Genomic DNA, 23,309 nt, shown 5'->3' with positions numbered 1-23,309 from the left:
ACTTTATATAGAGTGATACAAAAAAGCAGGTATGTTTATAGGCCTTGTGAAAAGCATATTACATAATGTTAATCAAAAAATGAACTTGAATATAAGTGTTTAAAACACCACAGGCTCTAAAAATCTGATATCAAAACACTAATATTAAAAAACTATTATGTGTGTATAACCCTATTAAACTACAGAACTCCCATATCTCCTAATATAAATGTTATAACATAAAATCAGACCTAAAATTATAGACTTGGACTATCATGTAAATTATGTAATACAAAAAACCTACCTCTATGTTGATTTCTAAAAAATCTCACAAGCCCTAATTTATTGTACTAAACTTGTGAAAAATACAAATAATTTATATCCAATAAACACTAATGTCTGAGTAAACCTCGGTCAAACAAAAAACTAAAATATCCAGGTTCATTAATTGAACTACAATAGTTGGGCTACAATACTAATGAATACAATATATTAACAAATTATTAATTTCTCAACAAGTGTTATGTGTTCCTGAATTTCAATATTTAAATTATCTCAACCAGAGGACACATACTCTATAATGTTTTAGAGCATGTACTTTCGAATTAACTCGTGTATCACACACATTTAGTTTAAATTTTGTCACATTTACAAACGAGCTCCTAACGTAAATATCCTCAAATAAGCTGTTTAGATTGTATTGGGACATAAGTACTTTGATTGTCTAGCCTGTATTAAAACATACAATAATACTGGATACTTCAGGCTAGTCCTAATTCAAAGGCGCATAACAGGAACTGAAAAATATGTTTGTTCAGAACCTGTTCCTAACAAAACCTAACTGTTGTCAAACTGCATAAATAAACAAAGAAGTCATTTCTCAACTAACAACATTTTTATAATACTAACATTAACATGTTAGCAGGCCAGTCCGGTAAATGAAATATATGAAAAATAATCATCTTTTCTAATAAATGTGTATTCTATTACTTCAATATGGGCTTCAGAGAAATATAATTATTAATGCCTGGATCTCTGTGTGCTCCTGTTTTAAAGATCCATTTCAGTTCTAATTTAGCTAGATGGTTAGTATTATCGCCCATTCTGTTGCTCTTCTGTAATGTCTGCAGAACCCTAAACCTGAAATCATGGTTGGGATATTGCTGAATATGCCTAGCAAGAGCATTAGTTTCTTTGGATTTGCGTATGTCATACGTATGGTTGTATATGCGATCTTTTAGTCTTCTGGTTGTTAAACCAATATAAAAAGCAGAGCAGACAATGCAATTAGCCATATATATCAGGTTATTACTATTACAATCATAATGCTTCGTTGGTTTAAATACAAAAACATCTTGTACATGGGTATAGATCTGTTCCTCAGTAATGTATTTGCACATATTACAAGATCCACATGGGAAAGTTCCTGGGGCTAAGGAATCAGTGTGTGTAACTATATTTGTAAAGTTTCTAGCAAATATTTCTTTGAGATTGTTACATGTTCGAAAAATGAACAAGGGTTTAGTGCCAACAAGAGTTCTAATATCTTCTGAGACAGTTAGGATATTCCAATTCTTAACAATAACCCTCCTAATCTGCTCATTATCATTCGAATATTTCATAACATAGGCCACTCTATTTCTGTCATAACGCCCCCGACTACAGTATGTCACTACACTCAATTTGTTGGTAACAGAACTCAAGTCGTTCTGTACTAATGCTTGTTCAGAAATTTGTCCATTAACACTATGCTCTTCTTTCTTGTTATTCACTAGTCTATTAAAAGGAATGATACTAAACCTAGCTTTCTTAACTAACTCCCTGTTATAGCCCCTGGCAAGAAAAATGTTCTCCATGTTGTCTGCTTCTTTTTCAAGCTCTAATGGATCTTGAATAATCCTAGTAAGCCTAGTGAATTGCCCTTTCACTATTCCTGTAAACACATGCCTAGGGTGCATACTGCTGTATTCCAGTATGCTATTCCTCCAGCAGTGCTTTCTATGTAATTTGGACGTAAGATTACCTTCACTTTTAAAATAAAGGTTCACATCCAAGAAATTAATGCTCAACTTGGAATACTCAAAAGTAAACCTGAGGAAATCAGTAGTGGACTCTAAATAGTGGACAAAACTTTCAGTTCTTCTATGGTCCCTGTCCAAAACAATAGGACATCATCCACGAATCTTCTATAAAAACTGATTTTCTTCATCCAAGAACTGTTGAATAGAAAATTGGTTTCCCAACTGTATAGTACCAAGTTGGCATAGGAATTTGCACATGGGGTGCCCATGGCGACACCCCATGTTTGTAAGTAGTACCTCTCATTAAACATAAATACATTGTTGCTCAATATTATATCTAATAATTGGCCTATCAAAATCTGTCGATCAACTGAGAAGTCACTGTCTGTTACCATGACCTCTCGAATTGCTTGCAACCCAAAATCATTGGGTATGCAAGTGAACAAATTCCGAACATCTAGGGTGACTAAGACATAAGGAACATGTAGGTCAGTCTCCTGCTGTTCTCTCTTAAACTGCTCTATCCCACTCAATAAGTGCTGTGTGTCCTTCAAGATGGTATCTACTCTATCCACTATGGGTCTCAGCATTTTTTCTATGAAGATCGAAATATTATATGTGGCCCATTGTCTCCCTGCCACTATCGGTCTCATGGGTATAGGCCTAATTCCCTTGTGTATTTTAGGTAGGCCTTTCAATGCTGGTATAAAGGGTTCATCTATATGTAGGAATTCATACATTTCAAGGCTAACTTGACGACACATCAGTAAATCATACAAGTTACTGCTGATGTTGTTCATAATATTTAATACTTGTCCTAAATCAAGTTCTTTATAAGTGCCTGCTGAGAGTGAATCTTCTATGCTCTTAATATATTCACTCCTATCCAATAGAATGACCCCACCACCTTTGTCAGCTGTGGTTACTATAACACTGGTGTGATTGCTTAACTTCTGCAACGAGTCAGATTCTAATCTGTCCAAATTACAAAATTTATTGGTAACATGCCTTGAAGAATAGAATTTGTATAAATCAGCCTCGCATGACTTCACAAAACATTCAACCATATGTGGTAATGGCGGACTAAAGGTGCTCTTACGCTTAAACATATTAAACTTTTCACTTTCAGGGTTAGCAGTAGTCACATTTGAGCTGGCAAAATGCATTTTAATGGCCAACTTCCTAGCAAACAATCTGAGATCAAAAAACGTTTCTGTCTGAATGCTGGGTTGGGAGGGAATAAAACTCAACCCTCGGTTTAAAAGTGAGCAGTCAGATACAGTAAGTACAACAGTAGAAAAATTAAACACCAACTCAGTCAGTGAAATTGTTTCTTCTGAGGCCCGTATCTCTCCTGTGAAGTTTTTCGTTTCCTGGGACCTCTGCTCATAGATCTCCCTCTGGTCCGGCGTTCCATTCTGATTGGAAAAGGAGCTTCAGGCAATTTGTTGAAGAAAACATTCGGGCGTCTAACTGTTCCTGTTCTTTCAGATTCTTCTGTTGGACATAACGCTAACTGGTTGGGAGGTGGTGTGTTCATATCCTGAGCCTCTCCGATGGAAAGTCTCATTCCTTCTCTAACTTCCGTTACAGATGTCGATTGCAAAAGCTGTTCTCCTGGATTTCCGGTCTCTCTTTCGGTGTGACGTGACTGGATATTTTGATTGGATCTATAGTTGGCAGAGTCTTGATGTCTCGGCCAAACAAAGATGTTGCCAGTACGGAAATCTTCTATATCTCTGCTCAATTTCCGTTGTTTCACATTCTTGAGTCTATCACTATAGCTATTTATTTGTGACATGACTTGATTAAGTTTCTTAGTGCAAAAGTCAAATTTAAATTGTTCAATTATTTTATTATATATATCGTCAGTTCTTGACTGTAAATCTTGTTCTATTGGGTCAAAATATTCTAGTAATAGCTTTATATATTTGAAGCCTGTTTCCAAGTTAATGTCTTGCCATTTTTTCAGCAGGTCAGGATACAACTGGCCATAAGTCGGCATACACAACACGCGCATTCCTCTCGGTATGACATGGAAGTGTATGCACGCTTGCAGATGTTTTTTTTGCCAAGACAGTCTTTTTATTCTAAACAAATTGTTCTCTAATTCTTTAACCATTTCATAGAACTCATTTATATTCACCTCATGCGTATTAGATATAGTTTGACTCCTCACCACTTCTTGAAAATCAATTTCCAACAGTGGATTGCTGTTCGTGGGCAAGAAAGCTTGTATACTAGGCATCTCTGTCACTCTTGTAGGATTGTAGCCCAGTTCTATATCTCCCTTCTCCATAGCGTGAAAGCGGCGATACCAAAAATATGATAAAACCAACTAGATGAAAATATCACCGTTCTCCAAAGTGTCCCAGGGCAAGGCAATACAAATTATCCAAACGAAAACCTCAGGACACACCACGAGAAGTGAGAACACAATCTTCTTTTATTCAGTAGTCAGCATAAAAACAAAAGGATAAGCGCTTTCGCGTGCTCATGGCACGCTTCTTCAGATCACAATTAAACATCCAAAACTTCTGAGTTCAAATAGTAAGCAACATCCAATAGCAACTCTCTAACAATTAAAAAATTTAGATTCAATCATTCCCTAAGGAATCTTGCAATTAAGTGGGGGTGTGGTTGCTGTTCGTAGTACTAGAGGCATTCAGATGTACTAAACATTATAATTCAAAAATGCATTGTCAAAGACAAACAGTTGTTCACTTATCCAAAATCTAGTTTTAAAAATATTGATGTTCACAAACACCTAAAATAGGTATATTATAAGCAAATTGCCTTAAAACAATCACTACTCTAAGTCAGGAACAGTATACTGTTAATAATTCCTGACTTGTTAAAAAACCGATGTCAAAAAAGCTTCCGTAAACAGCCTTTCAAAACGTTGCTCTAAGACCATGCTGAATGCAGGCTAGTAGACCATTCTAACAATGTCCCTCAGTAACATATCGAGTACATAAATACTAAACATTGCAATCCAGATTACATTGTCGAAAGACAGACAGTTGTTCACTTGTCAAAATTCTAGTACCAAAAATATTGATGTTCAAAAACATCTTGAATAGGTGTAATAAAAACAGTTTCCCTTAAAATAAACACTATATCGAGTCAGGAGTAGTGTACTATATATGGTACCTATCTTATTAAAAAACGATGTCAATAAAAGCTTCGGTGAACAGCCTCTCAAGACGTTGCACTAGGACCATGCTGAATGCATGATAGTAAAACATTCAAACAATGTCTCTCGGTGAAGCTCATCATTTTACTTATTGAGTATCTTGCCTATAACTAAATGGTTATAGACTCCCTCTATTGTTATATACGGTCTTATGCCAGCATTGAACACTTTTTTATCCTGGGACCTGTGCACCCAGCTGTTTTTTTTTTATTTTTTAACCTAACTCTCTCCATGATGTATGCTATATAAAATACAGTCTCTATATCAGTGTCTTCTTGGACAGATTTTTAAAAACAGGGTCTACCATGTATAGGTACTCACCAAGATGTAGAGGATGAATTCATTTCCAACAATAAATAATACTTTCCTTTTCTTGCTGATTTCATCATCTCTCCATTTGGACCCCTAGTGTGGTGAGTGTGCTAACTATACATCACCTATGATTAAGTAATTTCCCTGTGTGACAGCAGACTTAGTGGGCCATATAGGCTTAGGCCAGCTTTCCTGTTGACTCTTGTGTGATCTGTGTGGATTGGCAGTATATAGGAGTGGAGAAGGAGTAGGTGCAGCCTGGTGTAGTGAAGGCTGAGATGTTTTAGGTAATGTTCTAGGAGGCTTTGGAAAAAAATATTTACAGCCTCACTATTAAGTTATGGGCTTAGTGGTGTGTTGTGATTGATGTAGTGTTGTGGATGTGTGATGTCTACCAAGAGTGGATACATGTGAGAGGTTTGCCTCCCTCTTTTTTAAATATTTACATCTATTGAAGATTGTTCACTGTTTCTACCAATTGATAGTACAATCAGTAAGCATAATGCAGTTGCTACACTATATTATAACACCTAATGCAATCAGACTGGCCAGAGATGGGGTGAGAGCAGACTGTTGAGCTATATTAGCACATTTTACTGGCCAGCCATATTGAAAAAGATAGAGAACTTCTGTGTTTCTTGTCCAGAATGTTAGAAAACTGCACCCCATCCTGTGTATAAACATCACTTGATCCTACTGCCTATCATTAGAAATATCCTCTGAAAGTACTGCTATGGGCGATGTGGGGAGAGCAAAGATAACAGAACATAACATAGAGATAACCCCTAGAATGAAGATTAGACTGAACAGAGTATGAGTAACAAAAACAGTAAGAGAAGTTCAAACAATGCTCAAACTAAATGAGATATAAGAGTCACAGAGTGAATGGAGCAGCCTGGTACATAAACTGGAGGGATGTATTGGATTATTTAATGACTCTGAAACTGAATAAAGTTTAAAAGTTTGATAAATATGCCATGCCTAGAACTGATGAGCTTGGAGAATTTGGGGAAGTACCGATACTAGACCACACTAGACTTGACACAGGGATACTAGCAGATATCACTTATTCCTCGCCTCACCAAGGCAGTAACAGCATTTGTAACCCCAGGTGGTCTATTTTAGTGTGTATTTGTAACATTTTAGACTAAACTGATCCCTAGCAACTTTCAGAGCCTAATGGATAAAATATTGAAACTCTACTCTGGATATACTGCTGCATACTAAGGTTATTCGTTCATATGACTGAAATTCTCCCTTAACTAAAGTGTAGGCTGTGATAAAAACCATAAGACAGACACGCTTAACTTTAAATACAAAGAAGATTAAACTGAGTATGGTGAAACCCAAATACTAAGGGTGTGAGGAATAAAAGACCACAACTAGAACCAATAGAGACCATAAAAACTGGCATGTGCTCTCTACTAAAAAATATAGTGGCTTTTCCTAGACTAGCTAAATACGACAGAAAGTTTGCATCTAATTTTAAAGCTATTGCCTGCCTATTAACAAACCTTACTAGAAGGAAAGCTCTTGTCAAGGTGCAACGGTCTCTTGAGACCTTTTAATCAACTAAAAAGGATGATATCCAACAAACTACATTTTCTTTCCATAGCTGCAGCAGCAACTTATTGTTTTTTGTTAGAGGATTAGAGGAGTAAATATCCTTCATCCAAAAAGAAAATGTATTTTCACTTTCTACAATTCAGTAGAGTTAAGTTTATTTTTAGCAGCTTCCCAGGGTAGTAAGCAGAAGTTGCCCTTAAGGCATGAAAACCTGGACATTGGATGGACAGTTTACATTAAGGGGTTGGGCTAATTCTCCTTCACACCAGTATGAATAAAACATTGTGTATCAATTCAGGGGTCTCAAATTCATTTGATTTAAGGACCAGATGTGGTTGTCTGCACTGACCTAAGGGACAGGAGTCAAAAAACAAACAAAAAAAAGAAAACTTAATCAAACAACCTTACTAGTTTCACAGTATTAACTGTACCATGACTGGCAGATTGCACTAAATGAATGGAATGCCACAGAAAATAAAGCACATGCAACAATTTTAAGTACTACTGTGTGCAAATCTCTCACCCAACTCTTCCAATAACATGTAGCAGACATAACAGTGACTTTATGCCTCTGTACTTTCAGTCTTCCAGGTATTGCATAAAAGCCACATAATTGAATATCTGTGAGTAAAACAGTGCTACTTGATGTATTCCCAATTACTCTCAGTACCACAATAACAAGTTTTAGAGGGCGTGGTGTGAGTGTAGGACAGCAAATCATTTTTAAAGGATGCAACTGAGTGACTGACTTGTCCTCAAGTGTCCTGATACTGTGAGACAAAACATGGACATATACACAAGAGGCAACAATTTAGAAAAAAAATAATATGAAACTGTCTTAAGATAAATAATATGAAACTGTCTTAATATAAATAATATGAAACTGTCTTAATATAAATAATATGAAGCATTCAAAGTCTGAAGTTACATAACTGTTTACCTGACAGCAGAACAACACTATGAAGTGAGCAGTTGCATCTGATACAAAGTACATTGTCTCTTGATTTCCAATGCCACAATCATAAACTTTAAGCTGCACAATGAATGTAGGACAAAATCATTTTTGAAGGATTTTACCAACTGATTTGTTCTGGCAAGCACTTGATGCAGTAGAGCACAAATATGCATAAGTATAGACATTTTTGCTTTATTTATTTCAGTTTGATAACCAGATAAGTGAACTAGTCAACAGCCCATTTTTAGCCATGACCCAGGAAGCAACGTGCAAATCACAAACAAAATATTATACAAAGACTAAATATTACAGAGTTGTACATAGTACATTAACAAAGCAGAGACAATACATTTTATCCAAACCCAAGGGTAAAAAGGTCACACAGACAAACCATTCAGTAAAAACTCCAAGAAAGACCTAGATAAGCTAAAGATATTTCTGTGTAGTACCTTAAACCTTAAGTAGTAGTGGCCCATGGAATATATGAAAATTATCTGATACGGACATACCAGTGTTTCAGCTACATGGGTTGTCAATGCACATGACTTTTCAAATTATACGTTTTAAGTCTTTACTGGTTCATTCAGGCCAAGTCCAGGGGTAGGAGCAAGGGGCAGGGGTGACACCTGGCAATAGTGTAATTCATCAATAAAAATACTCAAATCACTGCAACAGTAATGGCATGGAATGGACCAGTTCACCAAGAAATTGGAACAGTGCTCAGAGTCGAAGACATGTATTTGTCAATGTGGCTGCAAGCATAAGGTGAACTACTTTTCTGTTAATTGTAAAGTGATGAAAAGTTTCATTGGCTGAAATTAGTATATTTGCAGGATGCATTTTGCTTGCAAGTAACTTCCCATGCTGTACGGCAGTACTGGAGAGACAACAGAGTGTATCTTGAGGTTGAAGGAGTCCCTCCTGTCCCCCATATAATCATGCCCCATTGCTGTGTTTATCCACTTGACCAATTTGTTCCATAAGGACTGAGTATCCTGAGGCCAGGCAAAAGTCCTGCAACCTATTCTTTCCTGGAAAATCAGCCAATTTGGCCCCCAAGGGGAAGATTCATGTGGCAGGAGCTGGAACTCTTCTGGGTCTTATGGACTGAGCTAACTTTCCCCTTGGTTGTCCATCCACTGTGACAGCTCCCTTAAGCTCTACTGCATGCTGTCTGTTGTAGGACGTGCATAGTGTATCTCTACATACATACTTCCCTGACCATTGCAGTTACACAGTGGCAACTTGTAATTAGCAGACCCAAACTTTGCTGGTGCAACATCTAGTTCTCCTTTTAGATGTCATCCAAGCAGTGAGCAACAGTTGACTCCTTCCTCATAAGATGGGTGAACCGACAACGGCTACTCACTCCTATCCTCCCTTGCCTGGGTATTCAACATCCTAGTTGCTAACCGAACTTGGGGTTCATATATATTTTGAAGGTAAGACATTAACTTATCATGTTATTTAGAAGTGCAGTGAGGAGAAAGTTAGATTTTTTTTTTTTATTTTTAATTATATTTTAGGTTAGTCAATCATATTTAGTTTGGTCATGTGAGATCAGGGACATTTTGGATGGCTGTTGCTTTGTTCACATGTAATTTCTTTTTTAAATTTATGGTCATATTCATATTCTAGGGATAAGATTAGTTTAGGTCAGTTCATTTGAGGAGCCAATATTTAGTTGTAGCTAGTACAAGCTGAGTGTAGCTTCACTCAAGCTGATCTAGCAGTTTCTAATTGGCTGTGGGTTTTGATGATGACCATAATGTGTATATAAATGCTTTGATGATGTGTACCTAAGTAACACTATGTAACCCTTTGGCAGATATATTTATTTCTGGGTCTAAATTATATATTCGAACGTTTAACTGTTCGAATCGCTAAAGAATGAACTTTAGTGATCAAACAGTTAAATGTTCGAATATATTAAAAATAATATTAAAAAAAAACAGAAAGTAAATGGTTTAAGCAGGGGGGCAGGCCCCCCATGCACCCCCCGCTACTTAAATATACCAACTCCGAAATAAACATGCAGTAATGAAGAAATAATGATTATTTATTTATAATTCCTTCAAATCCAGACCGGTTTCGGCTATTCAGCCTTTATCAATGAATACAATAAAGTTTATTGTATTCATTGATAAAGGCTGAATAGCCGAAACTGGTCTGGATTTGAAGGAATTATAAATAAATAATCATTATTTCTTCATTACTGCGTGTTCACTATCGTTTTTTGCTGGTCGTTGGTGGTTGACATGACAGTTATGTCTGTGTATAATCATCAGCTATTTGGTTCATGTTTCATGAATAGTATGCCCTCTGTTAAGCATTTAAAAACGTGTTAAATATAGTAAAATAGTTCAGTTTGGTTTCTTTTTCTTTTAATCACATTTCCCTTTATTTTAGTTCCAGATAGAGCAATCACTCCTGTAGAACAAGTTGTAAAAAGCCTCAGTTCTGAAAGTAAGTTTTCTCCTATCTTGCAATTCTTTTTAATATAATACCTTTTTACATAATCTCTAAATAAGTAAAGGGGATCAGCAGAATTGCTTTCCTTGCTTATGTTGATTGTGTTCCTTACGTGTAGAATTCACTGCCTGCTTGCTGCAATAGTATCTTAGAACTTTTTAAATGGTCTCTAAGGCTATTTTTAAAGTGTTCTTACAGTGATAATATTCTTATAATGACTTTTTTCTTTATATATATATTTATGTATTTTAAGGCCACATGTAAGTGCTTGTTAGTTATTTCATTATCCATGAGAATTAGAATCAGTTAGTTTTCACATTATATACAGCATTTTGTATTCAGCCATACACATATACACTCAGGCACTCTGTTTCCCTCTCTCTCTGTCTCACACACACACACACACACACACACACACACACACACACACACACACACACACACACACACACGCACACACACACAGTTTCTTACCTCAGAAAATGTAATTAGCCTCTTATTTCCTATTTTATGTCTTCTGTTGCACTCACTGAAACTGATACTGCAGAAGTGTTCTTACACATTTTAAAGGTGAAGGTATCTCTGTAGTCTTAAACAAAATCTGAACTCCAGACTTGTTAGACAAGATAATGATTTGGAACTCCTCCATGTCCAGCTTACTGTAAACAAAGCTCCTTATCACATCATAGCTAACTACAGGACCCCCTCTATGTCCTTCTCAGTCTATACCTACTACCTAACCAGTATGGAGTCCCTTTATATTATACCAAACCATTCTCCTTGGAGAGTTTAACTATCCCTCCATAAACTGTGAGGCTTATATGTATGCCTAGGGATTTCTAGCCTTCATAAATAAAATGGACAAATTAGTCCCTATCCCAGCTACAGGAGATACAATGTGAAAAGTGTCATGCGTGACCAATCTATGACAATGAGGCTACCAGACTAGAAACTATCCTACAAATAATCATTGATTATGTAAAAAAAGACAGGTGGACAGAGACAAAACATTTGTTATGCAAGCTATTTACAGTCAGAGCTCAAATATGAAGGGCTTTTGTTGTACCAAAATTGAATTGTTGTGCCAGCTTTGCAGACAGTAGAAGTCCTTAGACAGATGAATGAGGGTTATCAAGAGCTGACCAAGTGCAGATAAATAGCAGCAATGTCTGTGTGGTGACCAAGTATTAAATGAAGACTAAAAAAGTTTTCATAGTGGGTCATTTGGGTTTATATTATAAGCTCAAAAACTTAAAAGAGCGAATGCTCTTTTATCGAGCTGTAAGCATCGAAACCACTAAATAGCGAAGACATGGAACAGTGATTTTTTTCCCCAGGAAAAAAGTCTCTGTTCCGCAAAAAAACCCAAAAAAACCCCAAAAAAAGACAAATGCAAACACAAAGCAATGTAGTAGTGGCCTACTTAAATATACCAACTCTGAGATCACATCACAATGGAGGAGATAGCAGAGTCCCAAAAACGGCCCAGGGATTTTTTTCCCTGGGAAAAAAAAATCGCTTTTCCATGTCTTCGTTATTTAGTGGTTTTGATGTTTACAGCTCGATAAAAGCGCATTCACTCTTTTAAGCTTTCGAGCTTCTGATATACATCCAGTCACTTTTATATACAATGTCAGCCAACTCAGAGAAAACCTATCATGACTACACTATTGCCAAAAAGGCCATGAAAGAAAATCACAGTTGTCCTGAGGGAATATGATAAAAAATATTTGGGAGTGATAGACTACTACTCTGTAAACTTTAAAAATTATCCCTCTACCCATGATTATTAGGCAACAAGTAATATCTTGAATTAAGATTAATGATAAGTGGAAGATACCCATAGCAATAATCACCAACAATTTCACTGAATTTTATCCACGGAACTCCAAAACCTAGCAAAAAAGAGTATGAATTTTTCCATGCCACACAAAATAAATAGTGATGCTGGGGGATCAATACACACTGCAAATAAAATTCTTAGATGAATTCAGATATTGGCTTAATGTCTTACAGATCAGCTACACAAAATGTAAGTAGTATGAGTCCAGTGCAAGTAATGCTAGGCAGACAGATATGAACATAAAATCCAAATTAAAACCAAAGGCTATTCCATAAAAAACAGTCAAGGAAAAATTGCCATCAGGCCAAATTCAAATACAGTTAGTTCTATAATAAAGGTATTCTATCAGTCTTCTACCTGCTTTTTAACCAGGCTAAGTCATTTGCCTTAAGTTGGAGTGGGAAAGAAGATGGCTGATGACAGTGGTGGTAGTGGAAATGACTGCTGAACTGCAGTCATACGTGACCCAACCAGATGATGGGGCAGTAGTAAAGGAAAACAGGAGATGCATCTTAGATGCTTGCTAATCTGAGCAGACTACGCTACCTACTGAGGGGACATTTGCTGAATCCAAGGGAACACCTTCTGAAAAGCTAAATGCGATGAGACAATCAGTTTCCCTTTGTAGGTTCACAGCCTGTCTGAATTACCTCAAGTGGACATAAAGTGAGGCTTCCAGTGACAGAACAAAATCAGTGACCATTACTGAGGCATATAATTCGTCAAATGACAGTCTTAAAAATGCTATTAGAGAGTCTGAAGTTAAAAATTATTTCTTAATGCTTGAATACTTTATAATATGCTCTTTAACATGGAGTTTTTTTTTTTTTTTCGTGCTGCTTTTCGGTCAAATGAGTTTTCAGTCATATGGGTTTTCGGTCAGATTAACTTTTGGTCATTTGGTCTCAGTCAAATGGGTTTCGGTCATATGAACTTTCGGTCATATGTAGTGAACCCCCATATATATATATATATATATATATGTGTATATATAAATATATATATATATATCTATAGACACACACACACACACACACATATATATATATATATATATATATATATATATATATATATATATATATATATATATATATAGTGAAGGAGGGCTTATTCCCCTGCAAAAAAATGATTTTTTTTTTTTTAATTTTTCATGTGCTGAGGTTGTTTTAGGTGGATGTGTACTGGCATGTCGACATCAATGTTTTTAACATTTTGATGTCAAGATTTTGCCAGTCAATGATATAGATACATATAGATGTAACTATACATATATGATATATGCCACTTGCTATTTATAAACCAGACATAAATACTGGCAAACTCCTTTACAAAAACTCAGTGTCCCAAGCCTGGAATAGGCTTCCTCCAGATATCTGTAGCATTACATCTGCCAACTCCTTCAAGGCTGAACTCAAAAAGTACTTCTTGAAGTCTAAAACCTGCCTTTGTCACCATCACACTTAATTTCCTCCCTCACTCCCAAGCTTTCCTGCCTCTGATTCCTCCTTCCCATCTTTTTTGCTATGCAGTTATTTACTATTACATCCTTGACCTTCTGCTACTATACCAGGCCTAAAAAAAAAAAAAAAAAAAAAAAAAATCTTGTTCTATTTTGTTTACGTTGCCTATGCTATGATTATACTCTAATTGTACCCAAATTTGTATCTGATACTCTTAATTGTATATGGTATTATCTATGCAATTTTGTGACTTTTAACACTGTGTGACTACATCTATTTGTTTCCATGTTTATACTAGTTTTTGTAAACTATTATCATTTTTTTGTCTTTATTTTTTTCTCTTCAGTATAATAGAGGTTTTCTCCCCGGGTCTCCACTGAAAACATGTCTTATGGCTCAGCTGGACAAACCTGGTTAAAAATGTCAAATAAATAATTAAATAAATACATATGGAAACAATATGGAAAATGTTAATGTGCCCTTAAATGAGTACTTAAATCATATGCTGTAATCTGGAGTGTGTGAATACTCTTAAATCATCAATCTACATTACAATTATTATGGCATAAAAAGGAGTAGGCTAGAGGGGTAAACTCAGGAAGTTAGTTCCTCTTAGAATATCATCTGAAGTTAGACATGGAAGCACTGAGTGAGAGAAAGCCCAGTCAGGATTAATCAGTGTGGCATAACTTGTAGAAATACTTGTTTTAAAGCAGAAAGATGGGTCTAGAAGAAACCTGCAGCCTTAGAATTTACTTTTGATTAAAAATACAGTATGTATCCTGAGAGGGTTATGTGGCCTAAACAGTGTTATGAGGTACTGTTTTCTTTATTTTGATAATGCAAATCCAAATAGGTTAATATTCTGATTTGTGAGTTTTTACGTACTTTCTTCCTCCAGTATGTTTTTCAGACCCTATATGCTTTTGAAACTTGGTTTTATATGTGTGTGTGTGTGTGTGTGTGTGTGTGTGTGTGTGTGTGTGCAGATATTATATATATATATATATACATATATATATATATATATATATATATATATATATATATATATATATATATTTTTTTTTGTAGCCATTTGTATGTTGATGTACACACTTACAGGTACAAATAGGGCAACAGTGCATTACTGTTTTGAGGGGTCTTTTTGGCAGAGGTGCAACACATACTTCAAACCTGCATTTCCCCAAATGCAGGTTTATTTCAGTAGTTTGGAAATTATCTGTGCTGAATGACTAGTTAGTGATGACTATTAGAATGTAATGTTGAGTAAAACTTAAAAGGAATATTTCAGTGATGAGAAGCAGAAGCTTTAATCTCATGAGATTCATCCAATAACATACACACACGCGCACACACACACACACACACACACACACACACACACACACACACACACACACACACACACACACAGACACAGACACATTTTGCCACATTATCCCTGGGATTCAGTAAACTCTGTGTAGACTTCACGCAAAGCCTACATGGAGTTTATGTGTTTGAGTGGTGAACAGCAAAGCTTAATGCATATTCATGATGTGCACCACATTCAGACGTAAACAAGCAGGATTTCCTAGCTGGCAACAGTGTTGGTGGCCAAGAAACCATGTAAAGCAACACAGATAGCAAACTTGTGTACATTAGAGCGAACTGGATTAGCAGGATTGTGTGGAATGCCACAATGATTAACAGGGTTTATCCTACATTAATGTATATGTTCCAAGCACAGTACAAGACATTGCATGCAATGCAGAGTATTATGGAATGCCATTCCAGGCAGTCTGTACAAGTTGTGTTACTTATCTGTAATGGTACATGGGTGCCATTTATAATAAACAGACATGAAGAGTGTGTATATTGAATAGGGACACGCACATGAAGTTTAGGGATGAACATCAGGAAGGAGGACTGGTGAAACATGTAATGTACTGTGGATGAGAGCATGTAAAAGGAAGACAGTTGCAGCAGGAACACTGATCACATCGCCACATGGTACAGTATGGACTGCACAGTGACAAATATATATTATGTGACTTTCACACAAGGTGTCATAACAGTGGAGAAGGTATCTGTGTGATATAAGCATCCAGGCATGAACAATGGAGAGGAAATCTATTAGAGATGTTATATGCAACTGAGGGTGGGTGCATATTGTGAAGCTGTGCAAACTGATTTTCCTGAATATGCCTGTATTGTCAGCAGAAGTTTCCAATAAGTGGGACACAGTTTCAGGCTCATGGCCAACAGTAAAACTACTGTGTTAAAACAAAAAGAAAAACAAACTCAAATAAACTTAAAAGACAAGGTTGGCTATTCACTCCGAAGCTGAAAATAAAGGTTTTAAAAGGTTTTATTAGCGCTTTCGTACATACTATATTGTTTGAGAACATTTATTTGGATTTATTACAAATTCATGTAATACATCTTTAATTGATGAAACAGGAAGTGATGTTAATTTTGTATTCACTATTTAAATTATTCATTTGCCTTTATTTCTTTGTATCTGATGAAGTTTGACAACATTGCCGTATGAAAGTGCTAATAAAACCTTTTAAAACCTTTATTTTCAGCAACAGTAAAACCAGGTATGCACAACTAGATCTGTAACACTGTGGCAAATATTGTACACTTCAGTTACATATCATTGGAAGATGTGTAGGGAGGGACATGAGGAAGGGTGCATTATACTTAGGTATTGGTGTGGAGAAGGCTGTGAACTATGAAGGTATTATGGTCTTTCATGTAGATGTCCTGCACATGCTCAGTAGTTGTGTTACATACAAGGGAGCACTCAACACTGTGGACACATGCTGGTGGACTTTCCACATACCATGTAACCCAGGGCACAGACCAGGTGGTCTGCTTACAGGGTGTAACTTTTACATGTTCTTCGGTTTGTGCATTTGTTTGCACAATGAAACAAAGCCCACATGTATTTTTTTCATCTTATGTGTTATCATGGCTGTGGCAGCAGTCACTGGTATGTGTTGATACTATCTGTATTATAGTAATATCATAGTTGGAGTCAATGATTGCCTACAAGCTGTAGTCCTCTAGACAGCTGTTGGGCCACAGGATTTGTATGCCATTCTTGACATCTGTGATTTAATTAATGTACAGAAAAGGGCATAGCAGACAACCCTAATGTGCAGATTTGATCACTGGACATGAGGTATAGATCACTTCACACATTGAAACATATTTAGATGTCATGTATGTAATCCAGAGTTCTACCCATTTGTTGATATAGCTGTTTATGGCCATATCTGGTAGTGAGAAGTGAATGTCTTAGTGTGGACTTGTGTTAAATGCTTTGGCCTGGTCAGTTTCCACAGGTTTATAGTGTTGTCACCCTACATGCCATGCATGATCTCTTCCCTTTGAGGACATCTGACAGATATGACAGACATAGATGTAGGATTAACAACTCACACATGTCTGTTGCACACAGCTGGGATATTACTAGTGTTCATTTAGAAAAGGTCCATGATGACATATTGGTCTACCTCACATATCAGGAGAGTCAGCATGTGTCTATACATGGATGCTTGCATCAGCTGCTGTCCCCACCCCACTCAGATGGATGCAAGGTGATGTCACCCTTCTACTAGAACATAATTCATCTGGAGGGTGTATTGAAATGTGTCTCAAACTATGTCATTTATCTGTATGTTCTGAGTCATGCTCTAGGCGATCTGTGATGTTGTCACAGCCCATTGATTCTGTCTGTTAGGTTTGCATGAAGTTAAAATGGTGGCTACTGCCTATCATGATCTCTTCTAGGGTTTGGACACAATTCTCCACTCAGGTGACATTGACAAACTCTACCAACTGGGGATTGACACTTACATCGCTAGATGGTTAATGAATTAATTAACCGACAGACCACATACTGTGAAATTTGGTGAATCAACCTCTACCATTATAGCTGTCATCAGTGGTGTACCCCTGGGATCTGTGCTGGGCATTATACTGTTTGGAATCTATTTTGTGACAGTCTAGGCTACAGAATACAACCTGTTGTTTACCAAGTTTGCTGATTCCTGCATATTGGTTTCAATCATTGAGTCCACCAATGATGTTAACATACTACAAGAAGGGCTAACACAGACAAATGATTGGTGCCAAAGCCACACGGTCTACTAATAAATAAAGAATGTGTTAAGATTTGTCCCTTACACAAAGTGGAGTTTGCTGGTAAGTGCACTATTGCCAACAGCCCCCTATACTGAAACCAGTTGTGCAAGATCTGGGGACACTCATAAATAGCAATTTGAACTTTGACCAACAAGTATCCGCAGTGGTATGGAAAGGCTACATTGTGCACCTCATAATTCAGGAGTTTGTATTCAGATATGAGGATGCTATAACAGCATTGTACTTGAACCACATCAGAACACTGATAAATATAATGCTTTCTTTTGCATGTATCTCATCAGACACCTGCAGCAGCTGAACAGACCATGGTGGTTTCACACCAACAAAATACAGATACTGCAAACCATGCCATGACATATGTGGATAGACTGAAAGCCTTGTTCCTGAAATTTGTATTGTGTAGGATAAGGTGATTTGTGCCTGGACTACAGGCCATCTCTGACCCTGACCTGATGGGTTTTCTGCACATCAACAAATCAGCAAAGTCTGGTGAGAGGAAGATGGTAAGAGCACAGCTCCACATGCTGGTGTAAAATGCTCTCTCTAATGTTAAGCAAGTGCCCAAGCACACACACCAGTTAACTGCAGTGAGAATAGTACCCCTGCCTTTCTAAGTACACTAACAATAGACCTCTGTATTTAAGGCAAGTGCCGCAGCTCAAGTCTGACTTGGAGTGTCTCAGATAACACTTTATAGGTGATGAGATAAGGAGTGTCTGGGGAGGATAAAATGGTAAGAGCATGCTCACACATGATGTTGTAAACTGCTCTCTCTAATGTCAACCAAGTGCCCAAACACATACACCAGTTGACTGTAGTGGGAACAGAACCTCTACTTATCTAGGTACTTCAACTACAGAACTCTGTATTTAAGGCAATAGCCACAGCTCAAATCTGACTTGGAGAGTCTCAGCACTTTATGCATGATGACATCAGCAGTGTCTGGAGAGGAGAAAATGGTAAGACCACCATCCCACATGCTGTTGTCAAATTCCCTCTCTAATATCAAGCAAATGCTCAAACACACACACACACACCAGTTGACTGCAGTGAGAACCAAACCCCTACCTGTCTAAGTACACCAACTACAGAACTCGGGATATTATGCAGGTGCCACAGCACAAGTCTGACTTTTACATGGATGCAGGACAACTTATCGTGGAAGACATCAGCAGGGGATGTTGGAGAGAGTAGGTTGGCAGGGCTGCCTGCAGTGGATGGGTAGGCTTGTGCAAGTGTCAAAATACTGGCAATCCATGGTATTGGAGGATGTACACTTATGCTTCTTTGACTAGATAGTTAGACACACACACACACATACACACACACACACACACACACACACACACACACACACACACACACACACACACACACACACACACACACACACACACACACACACACACACACACACACACACACACGCCGGTTGACTGCATTGAGAACAGAATGCCTGCCTACCTAAGTACACAGACTAGAGAACTGAGGACATTACACAGGAACCACGGGCCAAGTCTAACTTTTACAAGTCTGCAGGACAACTTAAAGTGGCTGACATCAGCAGGGGATGTTGGAGAGAGAAGGTTGGCAGGGCTTCCGGCAGTGAATGGGTAGGCATGTGCAAGTGTCAGAATATTGGAAATCCATTGCATTGTAGGATGCACACTTATGCTGCTGTGACTATAGGGACACACAAGCATGCACCTATATACACACTCACCTCCCAGTTGTCTGTAGTGAGAACAGAACCCCTACCTATGCAGGTTCACAGACTAGAAAATGCAGGACATTATGCAGGTGCCATGGCACAAGTCTGACTTTTGCAAGGCTGCAAGACAACTTATAGTGGATAACATCAGCAGGAGATGTTGGAGAGAGGAGATTGGCAGGGCTGCCTGAAATGGGTGGGTTGGCATTTTAAAATTATAATGTATATTGTCATTCTAAAGATGTGCATGGTATATAGCACATGTGCTATTTATATATGTAGTGGATTTCATATATTTGTGAGCAAGTACTGAGAAACCATGTTCACAGTGCATGGGGGAGGTAAGAGATGGCTGCATGGTAAATATCTAACTTTTTCTTAGATAGGACTTTCATTTTTTACTGTTTCTGATTTTTTTTCATGTTAGGAACACTGAATGAACATTAAACAGCAGTAATATATGGTATTGTCCAGGCTGTACAGCATATTGCAGAGCAGCAGGTTTGAGCGATGGCTGCATAGTATTTGCGCATATGAGATACACATGTATTTAGCTTTTACTTGTTTGTACGTAGGTAAGCAGTGCACAAACATGAGGATCCTTGCTAATATAATGAGATGTATTACTGAGTGTATGAAACACACCTGCTGCTTAGCTAACTCTGTGGCAGCAGGTGTAAATGCACTAACATGTTTGTTTTTGAGAACAGATTATACAGAGTTTGAATCCAGGTGGATATAATACTTTTAAATAGATAGTGATAATAAAATGAGGTAATACTTTAAGCGACATTCACCATGTGTTTCCATGTTTTAGCATAGTGCTGCATGTTTAAACAGCATTGTGCTGAGCAAACTGGACCAGAAAAGAGCCACTTGGCATTAGCGCATGATGCCAAACTCCAAGCAAACATAGAAGCCAAAAAGTGAGGGGGTCCATTATTTTTCCACTTATGTGTGTTGTGTGTGATTGTATTTTTTGACCAAATTATAGGTGTTAAAATGGGTAGATCGGAAAGTGATGAAATGGGGGGAGCAAGCAGGGGAAAGAACAAAGGGAAAGTAATATAAGAATGTGCAGGAGGGAAGTATCCATTTCTTAACAGTATAAAATAAAAATATGTACAGAATATTAGCCAAATTTGGACTGTCACTTCCAGAAAGAAAGGTGACAATTATGCAATTGTTTTGTATAGCTAAATGGACCAAATCAAGTGTGTCAGGTAGACTCGTGTGTGAAATGGAGAGCTATGTATGGGATGATATTTTTTTTGTGGGACAGGTGCCTATTTTTTTTTTTCATTAAGAGAGGAATGCTGGGTAAGGAATGTTGGTATTTCTGGGTCAGGTAAGTTGTGTAGGTGAGGAGGCAAATGTAAACAAACAGTATAAACAAGACAAGAAACAACGATGGTGAGGGACACAAACGTTTGTGGACTCTCATCACTGCCCCCTTACTCTGCTAGCTGCTGGGGTGTTGATGTCTCCTCCTATGTACCATGAGGGAGAATAGCCTCTCCATCCAGCATAGCCATGTACCAGTGATTTTGCGTACTACCCTATGCACCAGCCCTGGCAACTCCTGACAGGTGATAAAATCACCACCTCCACCAGTACTCCCAGAGGGTAGCACAGCACCAGCTTCTGGGGTACTATTATCTGAGGGTTCAGGTAATGCATGGGTAGCAGAAGCAGTACTGCCAAGTTGGGTCCCAGATGTGCTAGGGGTCAGTGCTGGAGCCTGTGGAGCAGGTACAGCCTAACCCACTGGGGTTGGCTGACCTCTCAGTGCTGTAAAGCATTGATTTATTACAGATGGATGACAGAGAGACATTTGGTTGACACATAATAGAAAAAAAGAGAAAAGGGTTGGGTGAGAGAAAAAAAAAGATAACATTAGTACCATCTTATGTTACATATAATTTATCACAATAACACTGCTATTTTAACAGACGTTTTACATTTAAGTATATGTCCTAACAACTAGAAACTATAATTATGGATTGCTCAAACTAATTTTTGCAATGTTCATATATTGCCCACATGTTTGGTCCAATTATACAGATTACAGTTAGCAGGGCATTTATGCCAGTGGTACAGATTCTAAAATCTGTAATATTAAAAAATTGGCAGTATTGTTTAGTTGCTACTTGTGGTATTTGAACCCAGAACCTCTGACTATAGTCTTGCACTTGACCCCTGAAGTTGATTTATGCTACAGAGTTATGCATGCTTACTTGCTTGTACAGTTAGGATATGTTTGCTTAATGTGCTGCTACTGTACGGAAGACAAATCCTACTAATCATTTCATAAGGGCGGTGCCTCCACAGACCCTGGAAATTACCGCCCCATTAGCTTGACAAGCCTTATCTGCAAAGCCATGGAGAGGATCATAATGGAACTCATAAATAAAGACATAGGGAACTTGCAGACTTTGGATCCAACTCAGTTTGGCTTTGTCAAAGGCAGATCCTGCCTCTTAAACTTGGTTGACTTTTTTGAGACAGTCACCAAGGCCATTGATGAGGGAAAGGCAGTCCATACAGCCTACCTCGACCTGGCAAAGGCCTTCGACACAATACCCCACTCAGGTATCATCGAAAAACTCATCAGCTTGAATGTAAACCCATACATCACAAGATGGGTTGCAAACTGGCTAAGTGACAGAACCCACAGGGTCAGAGTTGCTGGAGCCATGTCAGACTCAAAGCCTGTCACAAGTGGTGTCCCACAGGGCTCAGTCCTGGGTCCACTCTTGTTCGGCATCTACTTTTCTGAAGTACAAGCAAACACAGGAGGGTTATGGCTGACAAAGTTTGCAGATGACTGCAAACTGGGCGCCATAGTCGAAAACACATCTGGCACAGATATCCTCCAGAAGGGCCTCACAGAAATGGATAACTGGTGCCAGAGCCATGGCCTGAAGTTAAACGCCAAAAAATGCATAGTCATACCCTTTGGGAAAAACAAGGCTACCCCTAGCTACCATATAGGTGGCAATCCACTGAGCACAGAAAAAGTCATCAGAGATCTGGGGACCCAGGTTGACAGTAGCCTTCGATTTGACACTCATGTTGCTAAAGTAGTTAGGAAAACCTTCTATATCACCCACCTGATCATGAAGGGATTCACATCTAGATCAAGGGAGGTCATCGTCCCCTGTACTCATCACTTATTAGACCTATGATTGAGTACAATGCCCGTTCGAATGTATCTGACCAGACACCTGCTGCAGCTTGAAAGGCCCTAAAAGTTCCTCACCAAAAGGATAAAGGGTCTCAAAATATGTCTTATGCTGCCCGACTGAAAGAACTCCAGCTCTATTCAGTCTCATACCGCTTGCTCAGAGGTGACCTGTGCCTGACATATAAGGCCATGTCAAACCCAGATTTGATGAATATGCTTCACCTCAAAAATCTAGATCCCTCAGAACCACAAGGGCGGGAGACTTAAACCTTGACACGGTTATAAATAGAACGTGCTGGAGGGACAGATTCATCACCCAGAGACTCCCTATGCTGTGGAACAAAATCCCGGTACATGTGAGGCAGAGCACCTCTCTGGTCTTGTTCAAGAGGAATCTTGACCAATGGATGGGAGATTGCAGATATACCCCAGGGATTACTTCA

General features: G+C 38.0%; 1 protein-coding gene across 4 annotated transcripts in view; it reads left to right on the top strand.

Annotated features, from left to right (window-relative positions):
- Window positions 1–23,309, top strand: part of LOC122813703 (zinc-binding protein A33-like) — a 596,671-nt gene that overhangs the window by 435,554 nt on the left and 137,808 nt on the right. For 2 of the 4 annotated variants that reach the window (XM_044086160.1, XM_044086158.1), the window contains exon 10: window positions 10,439–10,495. The exons of the other annotated variants lie outside the window; for them this stretch is intronic. In XM_044086160.1, coding sequence (XP_043942095.1) covers window positions 10,439–10,495 — 57 coding nt within the window. The remainder of the gene's footprint in view (window positions 1–10,438; window positions 10,496–23,309) is intronic. 4 annotated transcript variants of the gene reach the window in all.

The sequence above is a fragment of the Protopterus annectens genome, chromosome 10.part0, assembly GCF_019279795.1.
Source record: "Protopterus annectens isolate FY-2018-M chromosome 10.part0, PAN1.0, whole genome shotgun sequence".
Lineage (NCBI taxonomy): Eukaryota > Metazoa > Chordata > Ceratodontiformes > Protopteridae > Protopterus > Protopterus annectens.
Note: the sequence above shows the minus strand (reverse complement) of the source record. Positions and strands in the feature narration are given on the sequence as shown.